General features: G+C 55.0%; 1 protein-coding gene across 2 annotated transcripts in view; it reads left to right on the forward strand.

The window, feature by feature from the left end:
* The window catches only part of RPTOR (regulatory associated protein of MTOR complex 1), a 338,621-nt gene that overhangs the window by 251,039 nt on the left and 73,019 nt on the right, over positions 1–14,563 (forward strand). For both annotated transcript variants that reach the window (XM_043585750.1, XM_043585751.1), the window contains 2 exons: positions 1,286–1,369; positions 2,641–2,751. In XM_043585750.1, coding sequence (XP_043441685.1) covers positions 1,286–1,369; positions 2,641–2,751 — 195 coding nt within the window. The remainder of the gene's footprint in view (positions 1–1,285; positions 1,370–2,640; positions 2,752–14,563) is intronic.

Below are 14,563 nucleotides of genomic sequence, written 5' to 3' on the forward strand. Positions count from 1 at the left end.
TGTCTCTGCAGCGACTGATGGAGGGGGGGCTCCCCGCTGCCCCCAGTCGCGCCCCAGCGCAGCACCCGCTCGCAGCAAGCGCCCACGAACCCGCGCTGGGTGGCCGGCAGTGGACAGAAGAGTGCCTTCCAGGGGCTCCGTACCCACGGCCTTGAGCGTAAATACCATGAGGAGAAGTCACTACAAATGACCCCATTAGAAATTTTAAACTCAGATGTAACAAAGAAAACAAGAGAAAAACACGTGGCAGAGGTTGTTCTTTTTAACGTGTAAAGAACTCTTCCGTGTCAATAAGACAAGAAGGCAGACATCTAAGTGGGAAAATAAGGACACACGTGGCCAGTTTACTACAGAAATAGCCGATTAACCTGTGAGAAAAAGACAATCAACTTCACTTGTAATGAATTCAGATTAAAAGGAGATTTTATTTTTATCTATCATATTGGCAAATAATAGTGGGTGGTGGGCTGCTGTTGTCCCGGAGTTCTTAATTTGTTGTTTAATTAAACCTTTGGGATTCGGTTTTGTGTTTCTCCTTTTTTATAAATTAAGAAATTAAGGGTCAGGGAAGTGAAGTGATTGGCCCAAGGTCCCATAACCAGAGAACACAGCAGCAACCCTCGTCCTGTGCACTGTGATCAGCAAAGGCCCACGGGAGGGAGGGAGCACCCACGGTGGGGAGGGACCACGGAGCGGTGGGGGGCACCCACAGAGGGGAGCACCCACGTGTGGACTGTAGGAAGTGCATGTTAGTTCACTGGCAGGTAATCCGGTAGTAAACTCGTGCTGCTGCTACCCTCGAATTTATCCTCGGGAAAAACCATGTGAATAGGCAGAAATATGCCTGTTGGGATATTTATCATAGCATCGTTTGTAATAGCAAAAACCTGATAATAGTTTAAAAAGGTTGCAGTGGGGAAGTTGTTTAAATGAACCGGGCACCGGGAACGACACGGCCAGACGTGCCCAGCGACGGGGAGTCAAAGCCACAGTATTTTATTTAGTTTACAGAAGAGGTGAGAAACGCAATAATAGATTATCTGGTTTAGAGTAATTAAAGGAACGCTGTCTGGAGGTTTATACACCACAGCGTCCTCGGTGTGTTTTTACGTGCAATTAAAAAGTATTTGTTCTAATACTTTCTGCAGGGCCCCTATTTTATACAGAGAAAGGAGCACCTGCTGTAGGTAAATGAATGAATGCAGCCGGGGGCAGGTGTGAGTGCACCCCTGCGTCCAGAATCGCACGGCTCCACGGTGACGCCCTCTCCTTCTTCCTTTCTCAGGTGCTGTTGAGTCAGGTGCACCGGCTGAGAGCCCTGGATTTGCTGGGGCGCTTCCTGGACCTGGGCCCCTGGGCGGTGAGCCTGGTGCGTGCTTCCCGCACTGAGCCGGGGGAGGGTGGAGCCCCGGAGACTCCGCGGTGCGTCCGAGGACTGTCTCACAAGCTGGGAGCGATTGGGGGCAGGGGAGGGGGGGCGGTCAGCCCGAGGGGCCCTAGAGGTGCACGTGCTGCCTCGCGGCCTCCGTCACTACAGCCCCTGGCGGTTTGGTTTTGCTCTGCCCTCTTCTCCCATCTGCCACGAGGCTTCGCCTTTGCAGACAGAAAGTGTGGCCGGCCCGCCCCCGTTCGGGAGTGGCTCGCCCCTGCAGGTGCCCCTGAGCCCGCAGAGTGCCCGCACACACCCGTCCACCGACTTCACACTCCGGTGCCCAGCACAATCTGGAAACCCTTCTCTGATTTCTCATTCCGCAGAGGAGTAGAAACGGCCATTGAAAAGAGAAAACACTGACAAAACTCAGACCAAAAAGCGACTTGATTTTCAACAACTACATCAGAAGGAAGGGGGTATCGTTAGGGGACCTGCCAATTAGAGGAGGTTCAGGAGACCTGTCACCAGCTGCAAACATGGACCTTCTTGGTTCTGTGTGCAAACAACAGTTTAGAATTACAGTCTGAAAAAGCAATATTCATGATAGTCAGAAATTATCTAATTTGTGGTACACACAGCCTTTAATGAGGAAAGGACACAGACCCCGTCCTCGGACTGTGTCCTGGGTGTCCCCCTCCGTCTGTCTTGGAGGGAGACGCTGAGATGATGGACAAAACCGGGCTCTGCCCAGGTGTCCTTTGTGCCGAGATAGCCCGCTTCTCTGTCGCTGCCCTGCCGAGAGCAGAGACGACCCCCCGGGATGATGCCCCATCCGGATCTGGGCACAGGAGCCCCCGCGGCTGCTCCCCGTCTTAACCAGCAGACTGGCCCATCCCGAGGCGGCAGACGCCTTGTGGTTCGAAGCACGAGAACCATTATTAAGGGGCCTTGCGCTTTGCTGCCGAGAGCAGACAAGGCCCTCCGAGGGTGGGGACGGCGGGTTCCAGACGGGAAGCCACCCGTCCCTCGTGAGGCGAGCCCCGGTCTCTGGACGCGGCAGGACCGGAGAAGTCGCGCGGCATCTGGGAGTGCGGGGGTGAGGAGGCCGGAGGAAGCCGCTTGCTCTGCGTGAGGCGCGTCCACCCCCACGGCATTCCCACCGCGCCGAAGGCTGCGCACACCGCGTCCCGAGCCGCGCCGTCCGCCCCCGGCGCCGCTCGGCTGCCCGGGAGCCGGTGCTGGCGCTCACTCTCTCTTCTCTCCCCCAGGCCTTGTCTGTGGGCATCTTCCCCTACGTGCTGAAGCTGCTGCAGAGCTCCGCCCGAGAGCTGCGGCCCCTCCTGGTTTTCATCTGGGCCAAGATCCTGGCCGTGGACAGTGTGAGTAGTCCGCGTCGTCCCCGCAGGCGCGAGGCGGGCTCCGTGCGTCAGGCGGCCCGGGCGGCGGCTGCTGCGGAGGTGCTGAGCGCAGCTGGTTTGCCCGCCGTGACGCCGTGTCCTCTGTCCCCCTGCGATGACCCCGCGTTTCTTGTCCTGCTTCACCCAAGCCTCTGCCTTCAGGGCCAGCTCCTCCCTCCCTCTCCAGGCACGGCTGGTGCCCCCCCCCTTCCAGAATAAGGGAGGTGCGTCTCCTTGGGGCCCAGTCCTGGTCACCTGGGCTGCAGCCACGCCATTCGTGTCCCTCAGGTGCCGCAGGCCGCCCCCTGCCCGCCCCCTCCAGTCCTCCAGCAGGAAGTGACCCTGACCGCTTCCTTCTTTAAACTCTACCCTGCCTCACCCAGACCCCCACCAGACCTGCTGTGTCCCACCCGTGCTTTTTCCTCTCCACTCTGACCTTGGGGACCTTGGGGACCATCTCCTCCAGCTCTGCTCTCCAGTCTCTGCCCCTCCCTGTCCTCAGGCCTCCGGGCCGCAGACTCACATCCACTCCGTGGAGCCCCACCCTGGGGGCTGTGCTGGAGACTGGAGACAGGCTCGTCCAGCGGGTCACAGCCCTCCGCTGCAGGGGGGAAGCCCTGTGTCTGAGGGGCTGTGCCGTGAGGGTGAGGGCCTAGAGGGGCTGGAGGTGCACGCGGGGCCCCCTCTAAGTGGAGGGCACCCCACTCTTCAGCCAAGAGGAACCGGTAAAGAGTCCGCAATGGGACAAGATCCAAGCTGTAGTTTTTAACTCATGGCCTCGGTGTAGAGGTTGTAGGTTAGCTGAAGAGGGGCTGGGAGAGTGGGTGTGATGGGGTGATGGTCGGGGAGACCCCAGCTGGGGAGGACCTGTGCCTGAGGGGTGCGGTGAGCCCCGGGGCTGAGGTGTGGAGGAGGAAGAGCCACAGAAGACAGGCAAAGCAGGATTGACGAGGCGGGAGGCGTGACTCACGGGACACAGAGGGATTCCAGAGTGGGGGTGAGCGCCGGCCGAGAGCGGACACCCCCCAGAAGAGGCCCCCATGCGCGGCACTCAGCTTCAGAAGCACCGTAGATGTGGAGAGGGGAGGAAGCGCGGTGATCACGTGGTCGCTTGCTTGAGGGGTTTGGTGGGCGGGGAGGGGAGTGGGCTTCTCCCTTGTCGCCCCTCCTGCCGGGCACCAGAGCCTCAACCGGCCTGCCCCCTCCCCAGCCGCACCTGGTAGGTGGCCAGGGCCCCACCGCTGCCTCCGCGTTCCAGCAGACCTCCCCCGGCTCGCCTCCGCCCTGCATGCTGCTCCCTGCTCCCCACACCCTCCGCCGTCCTGTGAGCGAGCCCCTGCAGCTCCAGGCTGCTGCCGGACCCAGCCCTCCCTCACCTGGGCGCCGAGGCTACCCGCGCACCTTGAGGCCGCCAGAGCTGTGCCGTGGGGCCCGAGCCAGGGCTGATGGCTGCCGGAGGGCGCGGGTGCCACGGGCGTTCCCAGGAACACGTGACAGCACAGGTGCATCTGGGCGACGCTGTCTTGGATGACGTTGTGCTCTGTGGTTGCTGGTTTTGTTTGCTCGCCTGTGTAGCGGCCTTGCTGAGCCCTGCAGTTCCGCCCGTTGCCTGGGAGGTTCTCCTGGCCTTTCTGCACAGCCTCTCATAGCGGCTGCAGACAAGTCCCGGAAGGTGGCTCAGTCCCCGTCTGTCGGCCTCAGTCCTTTCCCTGGTCCCCTGGTACCGACCAGAACGTTGTCGACCAGACGCGGGGTCCACTCACCTCGGCGTTCCTGGTCCCCATGGTCCTCTTGGTGCCGGAAACAGCCTCCCTCCTGCTCGCCGCACCCAAAGCTAACCTTGACCTCAGGTCAGCCTTGACCCTCCTTGGGCCCAGTGCCCTGCGCATAGGTGTATCCACAGAATGTTCCGTTGCTTGTCTGCTCCGTGACGATGACTAGAATGTTAGAGATTTTGACAAAATACTTACCTTCCTATCTGTGGAACTAACTTCAGACGAGCAATGACTTCTCTGGAAGATTGGCCAAAACTTTGCTAGACTAAAGAGTTAAAAATCTGAATTTGGGCCCTGCCTCCCTCATTGTCTCCAGCGAGCTGCTTTCGTTTCCCATCCCCCGCCCCTCTGTGCTGAAGATGACAGCTGTGACCTGGAACTTTTAGAATAAAAGGAATCACAGTGTAAGTCTCGCGTCTGCCCGGCCGGTGTCCCGTACGCAGAAACCCTCTCCGGCCGATCGGAAAGCCTGGCGTTGTGGGCAAGGAAACCGTACCCTTCGGTCAGTTCTCTTTTCCCCTCACGTCTCACCAAAGAGCCGTGCTCTGGGAACAGGAGGACAGAAGGGCTCTTCCAGGGAAGTCCTTCTGGAACTTCCCTCGTCCTTCAACGTCTCTGTTTTCTCAACGGCACATCTGAAAACGTACTGATCCCGTTACCCGGTCCCGGGCCGAGCAGAGCACGTGTCGAGGTTCCTGGGTGCGTAGGGCGCCCGGCTCAGACCGCAGCCCGTGGGAGGAGAGGGACAGGAGAGGGCGCCCCTAGGCCCATCTCCCTGCCGGTGGGCCACCGGCGCCCTCGTCGCCGCGGAACCTCTGCTGCCTGGGAGTGTCTGTTTCTGCTTCAGTCTTTGCTGTGTGTGTGAAAAGGACGGCCCTCGCGCCTGCACCTCGCCACTGCGTTCTCGCGGGACCCGGGTGGTCATCGAACTTCCGCACGCCAAGAACCGCCTCCCTGCACATCTGTCTCGGGGGGCCCGCGTGTCTCCTGCGTGTGCCGGATGCGGGCGCCCCCCGTGAGCGCACCAGCTACAGCTCCCCCGCCCCCCTGCTCGAGGGAGTCTCAGGGCCCGCGCTGAAGGACTTACACGTTTAATGACGCTGCAGCCGGCTGGAAGTGTCCGGGCCTTCAGTGTCGCTGTACCTGCCCGCGGGCGCCAGGGACCTTTCCGTGAACTCGTTCTTAACCAGCCCGTGGCACCTGTTTATTCAAAGGCCGTCATCCTACTGAGAGACCTTTTGAAATATTTCCAGCTGAGTCTGAGGGCCGTTCACCTCCACCTTCCTTTTCATGATCACTCGGATGGCTTCCCAGAGATGACAGTTCCGTGTGCTTTGGTGGGGGGGGGTTGGGGGCTTGGTGGTTCCCTTACCTTCCCTCGTTTGCATCTGGCCAGAAGTCACACTGGGTCCCCACCGGCCTCCACGGGCTCTCGTGCTGTGGCAGAGCTCACCGGGTTGTTGAGTGGCCACTGGGAGGGTCAGGGATGGCCACGCTAGGATGAACGTCTGCGCGGAACACAGGGCACTTCTGAGGGCGGAGGGTGGGGTGGCCCACGCAGGGCGGACCCCAGCTGAGGGGCAAGTTCAGGGCCTCTTCTTAGGTCACAGGAATGTGCTGAGCACACACCATGGGCCATCATGGGTGGGGGGGGGGGAGGGGGGCAGGTGGGGGGAGGCCAGAAGCGCTTCAGCCGCGTCTGGGAGGAGGAGCAGGGCCGACGGTCCGGTGCCATTTGACCGAGGGGCGGCACACGCTGTGGGGACAGGTGGCACAGGAAAGCCTTTCCAGTTGTCCCCACGGAACCAGTCCCAGGAGGGTCTCTCCCCAGATCACCTGTGCACCGTGTGGGTCCGCGCCCGACTCTACTACTGAGCGAAACGACCAGGAGCGTGAAGAAGCGGGGATCCGTGATCCACGACGAGGAGAAAGACCCGCCGACACCCACCTGACCCCTCGCAGGTGTGAGAACTGGCCGAGAAGGACGTGGAAGCCACTGCCGGAAATCTGCTCCACGTAAAAAGCTCCACTGGAACTCGAAGCCCTCAGAGGGCCGGCGGAACCTCTCGGAGAGGGAAGCGGCAGCGTGCCGTGAGAAACGTGCCGGGCAGGATCGACAGCCCGACCGCCGGCTGCACGCCGCAGAAGAGCTTCAGCAGTGCGGTCTGTGCACACGGGCACAGGGAGCACAGCCGGGCTCTTACGAAACCGAAGGAGCATCTCTGAGTCGTGGGACACCTGCAGGTGGCCTGACGTGTGTACTCGGAGCCGCTGACGGGCCAGCGGGAACAACCTCTCAAGAAACGGGCTAAGAAATGTCCAAATTTTCCAATTTGACGAAAACTACAAGCCCACAGGCCCGGGAAGCTCCAGGAACCCCACGCGCAGGGAACGTGAAAACCACCCGAGTCCTAACCTAATTGCTTAAAAACATGATCAATATAAGAACCAGAAGCAGCCGATAAAAGCGAACAGAGGGGCAAGGAGAAGGAAGACAGCGGGCCGCCAGCCGGGGGCCGCACCAGCAGGGGGCCGGCGGGCCGGCGCCCTCGCGTCCCCGAAGAAAAGCCGCCGGCCTGGCCTTCTGTGCGCAGCGGGAGGCTCTCTACAGGTGGCGGCAGAGTGAGGACTTCGTAAGACACTCGACACCGGAGGGTGGCAGCCCGGCGGACCCACACCACGAGGAACGTTAGCGAGGGTCCCCAGGCAGAAAGGCGCGCGGTGCACACGCAGGCCCGGGAGCCCCACGCGTAAGTCTGACTTCCTGCGCCTTGAATCTGTCAGAGATCATCTGCTGGAGCAGACAGTAATCGCCGTGCGCTGGGGGTTGGTGGCGTGCACACAAGCGACGCGTGCGGTCACAGCAGGGACGTGGGGGCGGGGCAGAAATTGAAGAAAGGCTCCGGTCAGCTTCTCGCACTTCGTGTGATGTGCTACCGCCTGGAGGTGGGCCGCGAGGAAGAGGCAGCCGCGCACGTCGAGGCCATCACTACCATGCTTTTACAGGGGGAGCCCCCTCGCCAGCAGAAGAGGTCCCCTGAGGCCGTGAACGTGTACAAGGGTCACACAAAACAGAAGGTAAGGAGAGGGGGGCGAGGACTAGATGGCACCTACAGAAGATCGCAGGCGCGTGGATTTTTGCGTGACCGTGTCGGTGGTGACCGTGTAAGCAGTCCGACGGCCCGGCTGGAAGGCAGAGGTGGCCAGACGGATCTAGGAAGCGAGAGCAGACCGTGTGCTGCTCGTGGGAAATGCGCCTCCGGTGTAAGGACACGACTAGCCTGGAGGTGGGAGGTACTCGGCGCGACCGTCAAGCGAAGAAGGCCGGACGCCCGTGTTAACAGCAGCGCGGAAACGCCCGTGTTTCCGGCAGCCGGTGTCTCTGGGGGGAAAGGACTTGCGCGAGAGGAGCCCAGGAGCTCCTCTGGAGCTGCCAGGAGAGGCGGAGGGTCCACCACCGTACCCGGAGAAGCCGGGGCTCCTGGAGAAGACGGCATGGCGAGGAGAAGGGAAATCCGTGGGGAACACCCCTCCTGTCCACGTGCCAGGAGCACACGGCACCGCGGGCTGCAGCGCAGCCCTGGATGATGGGAAGACTTCCAAACACGTGGAAACGAAGCACGCTTTTAAATAAGTAAGTGTTCAAATGTTTAAATTATAAGATGAAATTTTAACAAGTAACGTAAGTATAAGATGCATGAAATATTTAAAACATATAAATGTTATATACGTGACATAAATATTTATATAAGATGATATGTGTAGTTTTAAATATTTATATGTAAAATACACAGATGGGAGTACATCAGACTAAAGAGCTGAGAAGGCAGCCTGTGGAACTGGAGATGGTATTTTCGAGCTGTCTATCTAACAAGGGGTTAATACGCAAAATATACAAGGACTCATATAACTTCATAGCGAAGACCCAAACGATCCCGTTAAACAATGGACAGAGGACCTGAGTAGACCTTTTTCCAAAGAAGACACACAGAGGACCAGCAGGTCCGCGGAAAGACGCTCCACATCACTCATCACGAGGAAACGCGATAGAAACCACACTGAGACATCACCTCACGCCCGTCAGGTTGGCTGTCCTCAAGAACACGGAGTTGGCGCGTGTAGGCGAGGCCATGGAGAGAACAGAACAAAACAGGCACTGTCGGTGGGAGCGTAAACTGGTGCGGCCACTGGGGAGAGCAGCGTGGAGGGTCCTCAGGAAATTCAAGATGGAACCTCTGTCCGTTCCCACCAGTGGGCGTAGCACCAGAGGGAATGCAACCCGGCCCCGCAGAGACACCGGCAGCCCCGTGTTCACTGCAGCCTTCTTCACAGCCAAGCACGGAGACGACCCTGAGCAGATGAATGGATACGGAAGGGTCGCACGCACACACACGCACACACACACGCACACCGGAGAAAAGAAGAAAATCCTGCTGTCTGGCGAGATGGTTGAACCTGGAGGGCACGAAGTGAGGTAAGCCACACAGAGAAGGACAGATACCACCTGATCCCATCCACTTGTGGAGTCTAAAAAAGTCGAACTTCCAGAACCAGAGAGAGAGAGAGAGAGAGAGAGAGAGACGGTGGTTGGGGGGGGGCTGCCAGTGGCGGACACGGCGAGGTGCGTGTGGAAAAGCACACACCTCCGGTTCTACGTGGAGCCGGGCTGTGACGTGCGGCCCCATGACCGCAGTGACAGTTCCGTATGTGCGCTCCAAAGCCGCTAAGATGGTAAACCTTAAGTGTTCTCATCACACCAAACAAAATAACTGTGAGTTCGTGGATGCGTTCATTAACCGGATCGCGCGATCACTTCACGGCGGATGCGTGTATCAAACCCTTACGTTGAATATACAAAAATTGAATGTATTTCCATTTGTCAGTTACGCCTCAGTAAAGCTAGAAAAAATATGTACGATTTGTACCACAACATACAACTTTTACTGATAAAGTTTATTGTAATTCTATCATTTATATGAAAATATGAAGTCAGTGAAATAAAACTTGTCGAATGATATTTTTCAAAAAGGTCTGAGGGGAAGTAAAAACTACCTTGAACTGAACGCCAGCGAAAACCCAGCACATGAGGACAAGTGGGGGCACAGCTCGGCAGCGCTGAGAGGGAAATTGGCACCGCTCCAGGGCATCCGCTGGGAAATGGGAGGGTTTAAATCATTGACCTCCGCTTCAGCCCTAAGGTATTAGTGAAGGAAAAGCAGATTAAACCCGAAGGAAGTAGAAGAAAGGAAATAAAGATCACAGTGGAAACCAATGCAAAAGAAAACAGAAAAGCAATAAAGAGAACCTGTTCAAGCAGAAGCTGGTTCTTCGAGCAGATCGATGAGCAAACAGCTACCCAGATACTGATCTCATTTCCTCTGGTTAGACACCCATTAGTGTTATTGCTGCACCGTAGGGCGGTTCTATTTTTAGGTTTTTGAGGAACCTCTATACCGTTCCCAGCGTGGCGGAGAGAAAAACAGACGCCAATTCCCACACCAGGAATGAGAGGTGGCGTCGCGGAAGGTTCTAGAAACATTAAGGGAATAATACGGGAATAGCATGAACAACTCCATGCCAGAACACTCGGTAAGTTTGATGAAAAAGACACATTCCTGGAATGACACGAGTTTCTCACTTGAGAAGTGAGTCAGAATAGTACCGTGTCTGTTAAGAAATTGGATTTGTATTTTGAAACGTTCCTGCAGAGAAAACTCCAGGTCCAGCGGCTTCACTGGCGAGTTCTAGCGAGCGTCACTGAGGGAATGGGTACAAACAAGCACTCGGCCGTGTCATTCCACCGCCGGCAGGAAGTGCCCGGTGCCAGATCCAGACGACACATCACAGACCGGCGTCCTTTGTGAAGGTCAGACGCTCCAAATAAGACTTTAGTAAATCAGGGGCACCTGAGGGGCTCAGGCAGCTGAGCGTCCGACTCTTGGTATCGACTCAGGTCATGATCCCACGGTTTGTGAGGCCGAGCCCACATCGGTCTTGGGACCGGTCTCGGGACTCTCTCTCTTTCTCTTTCTCTCTCCCTCTCTCTCTCTCTCTGCCCCTCCCCCCTTCCCCACTCACATGCGTGCATGCTCACTCACTTTCTCTCTCAAACTGAATGAACTTAAAATATTTAAAAAATTAAAATTTAAAAAGCTTCAGTAAATCAAATTCAGAGGCATATAAAAAGGCTAAAAACTCGTGACCTAGTGGAATTTATTTCAGGAACGCGAGATTGTTTAATGATTAAAAAAAAAAATCACGTAGTTTACCATATTAACAGTCACAAAAACCGTATTATCATTCTCAGTAGACACAAAGAAAGCATTTGACCAAATCTAAAAACTATTTCAGACTTTAAAAAAACAAAAAACAAAAAAAAAAGCTCTCGGCAAACCAGTCACAGAAGGGAACTTCCTCCACATGACGAACAGCATCTACAAAAACCGTTACAGCCAACATCACACTTAATGGTGAAAAGTCTCAACACTGGGATGAGAAACAAGACCGGGGTGTCTGCCTTCATCATTTCTCTCCAGTGCTGTACTCGAAGCCCAGGGAGTACAAGAAAAATAAAGGCATCCAGGTTGGAAAGGAAAACGTTTAACTGTCTCTATTTTCAATCAACATGATTCTCTTTGTAGAAAAGCTAATTGAACCTATTAAAAAAACAAACAAACCCACAACTACTACCCCTGAGTGAACTTAGTAAGGTTGTAGGTTATAAGGTCAACACACAAGAATCTATTTTGTTTGTATATACTGTTGATCAACCATGGGAAGTTGAAATCAAAGTAAAAAACATTTACAACAGTATCAAAAATATAAAATACTTGGGGACGAATTCAGCAACACATGTGCAAGACTTCTGTACTTGAAACTACAATCCATTGGCAAGAGAAATTACAGAAAATCTAGATAAATGGAGAGATCCCATCAACATGGGCCCTGACTACAAATCCATATATGAAAATGCAAAGGACCTAAGAATAAACAAGACAACTTTCTTTTTTAAAAAAAGAACAACGCTAAGGGATTAATACTACCTAGTGTCGAGACTTACCCGTATCTGTTAACAGTCAGCACTGAGAGTGGCGTGAAAACGGTTAGTGGAACCAAATGAGAAGTCAGGGGCTGGAACCGCATGTGTGTGGTCAACTGATCTGCAACAAAGATGCAAATAGTTCAGCCCCACAGAAAGGAGCGTCTTTTCGCCACGTGGCATTGGGACAATTGGACGTCCAGATGCAAACAAATGAGTCTACACCTCATGCCGCATGAAAAAGTTCACTCAAAGTGGGGACATATTTGCACATCATTTACCTAATACAAACTCTTAGATCCCATAGGGAACTCTCAAAGCTCAACGTGAAAACAGACACACAAACCAAAAAACGGGCAAAGGGTTTGAATAGTCACTTCACGGAGGAAGTAGGATGCTGACAGAAGAGCACCCGAAAAGTTGCCGCTTGCCATTTGTCCTTGGAGGACACAAATGAAACCAGTCCGATACCGGCCCGCGGCTGCTAGCATGTCCAAAATCCAAACACCGTCCGGCCCAGGCGCAGATTTGGAGAAACGCACGTGGCACACCCACCCGAAGGCACACGTCTGTTCAGAAGTGATACACGATGTTTATAGTGGCTTTATTTGTAATAGCCAAACAACAGAAGTAGCCCAAAAGACCATCAACGGGCGTGAATAAGCAAACAGTGATTTATCCACACGGGGCAGTACTGCTAGGCAATAAAAAAGGATATACTGGCCCCAAAATAGCTGAGGGAAAGAAGCCAGTAAAAGAACGGTATTCACTATGTAGTTCCATTTATATAAAATTATAGAAAATGTAAACCGTACTCACAGAGAACAGATGGCTGCCGGTTGGCGGGGGGGGGGAGGGGGGGCGGTTCGGAAGGGGCACAAGGAAAGTTTTGAGGGCAGAGGTTGCTTACCTTGATTGTGGGCGTGGCTTCATGGGTGTGTCCATATGTCCACAATTACTGAAATCTGTATTTTTAGATGTGCGGTTTTTTGTATATTGCTTCAACCTCAGAGCTGTTAAGAATTTCAAATGGTGGGGGCACCTGGGTGGCTCAGTCGGTTCAGTGTCCAACTTTGGCTCAGGTCACGATCTCATGGTTCACGGGTCCAAGCCCCGCGTCGGGCTCTGTGCTGACAGCTCAGAACCTGGAGCCTGCTTTGGATTCTGTGTCTCCCTTCCCCTCTCTCTGCCTCTCCCCTGCTTGCTCTCTCTCCCTCTTTCTCTCTCAAAAATAAATAAAACAGGGGCGTCTGGGTGGCTCAGTCCATTAAGCGTCCGACTTCAGCTCAGGTCATGGTCTCACGGTTTGTGAGTTCGAGCCCCACATCAGGCTCTATGCTGACAGCTTGGACCCTGGAGCCTGCTTCGGATTCTGTGTCTCCCTCTCTCTCTGCCTCTCCCTCACTTGCACTCCGACTCTCAAAAATAAATAAATGTTTAAAAAGTTATTTTTTAAATTTCAAGTTGCAGAACAGTCTACACACAACTGTACGGTCCCTTCTAGATTTTCAATTCGACAAAGACAACAAAACGTGGGGCGGTTGTTCTAGACAAAGACTCGTAATGTGTGACCAGTAAGTGCCGGTCTAGATCCTGGACCCAGAACCAAAAGCTGTAAGAGACGTTGTTTGACCATCGAGAGAAATTGGAATGGAGACTAGATATTGGCTAATAGCGTGGCATCGATGCTGAATGTCTTGAGTGACAGGGGTTTGTGGTTATGCAAGAGAACGTCGTCCTTTTTCTCAGGAAAGTTTCCAGGCAAAGCCTCACACCATCCGCAACTTTGAAAAAGTGCGGACAAGCACAGGGGAAGCGAGAGGGAGAGCGCACACGGTGCAGAGGATTTAAGTTGTCCTCGAGGTCGTGTGATGGGGTCACAGGTCAAGAGCAGTGTCACAGGAGGATGAGAAAGTGTACGAAACGTGGCCAAACCTGCAGTCTCCGAGGGCCGTGCTCCGGGAGGGTGGTGCTGGCTGGTGACCCTCAGACCCCTTATTATCCTTTTTCTTTCTGCTAATTAACCAGACTGAGGGAGGGGAGACGGGCAAAGAGCCCTGCAAGCTGGGCTGCGGTTGTCTGGGGTTTATCCGTAGGCACCGTTAACATGCAGTTCAGGCAGACTTTCCCAAGTTCCACTCAGTAAAGGTTTATCACAGTGCCACCAGGGCACCGAGGGCACGCTGTCTGCAAATTTGGAAAAACGCTGTGTTGCATTCATGACGTCAATCCAAATGTGGGGATACACAGAGCTTCGCCATGTGTGAGGCAGTTGTGGGACCAGAAAGAACATACTCTGTGAGTAAAAGCGGATGAATTTTATTTCTGTGCCCTCACACCTATGCTGGCTCCCCTCCCCGGTCCCAGAACATGTGCTGATTTCCCTACAGAATAATCCCATCACCACCACCACCACCACCGCCCCCCCCCCCCCACCGGCTCTGATGTCACCAGCTTCTCTTCCTGCACCTGCACCCGTCCCACCGCCCCCTCCAGGCTCACACAGAAAAGCTCAGTGGAGAAAATGAGCGGGCATCGTCTCCTCCCCCATCCTGTGAGGACTCGGGTCCCCCAGACCCAAGTGTGCCCAGGCGGGCCGGAGACTTCTCAGTCCAGAGCCTGCCGTCCCGGTGGCCCGGCCCCTGCGAGGGGCTGGCCCGCTCAGGCCCTGGGGCAGACCTTACTCCTGTGCTGGCAGCTTGTGTATCTCTCTGTCTCTGACTGCCTCGTTCCTACAGGTTTTATGTTAATAAACCACTTTTTAGGACAGGTGACATTTACAGAAAACCTAGAACAGGAATAAAGTTCCCGTGTGCCCCACACCCACTTTCCCCCATTGTTAACATCTTAAGGAATGACACTGCCACTCACCAAAGTCCGCACTGCGTTCGAGTGTCCTTGGTTTTCCTGTCGTCCCCTTTCCACTCCGTTCGTCACGTCTCCCCCGGCGTCTCCGGGCCGAGCCGTCTCTCACGTCGTC

This window comes from Prionailurus bengalensis, chromosome E1 (assembly GCF_016509475.1).
Source record: "Prionailurus bengalensis isolate Pbe53 chromosome E1, Fcat_Pben_1.1_paternal_pri, whole genome shotgun sequence".
In the NCBI taxonomy this organism is placed as follows: Eukaryota; Metazoa; Chordata; class Mammalia; order Carnivora; family Felidae; genus Prionailurus; species Prionailurus bengalensis.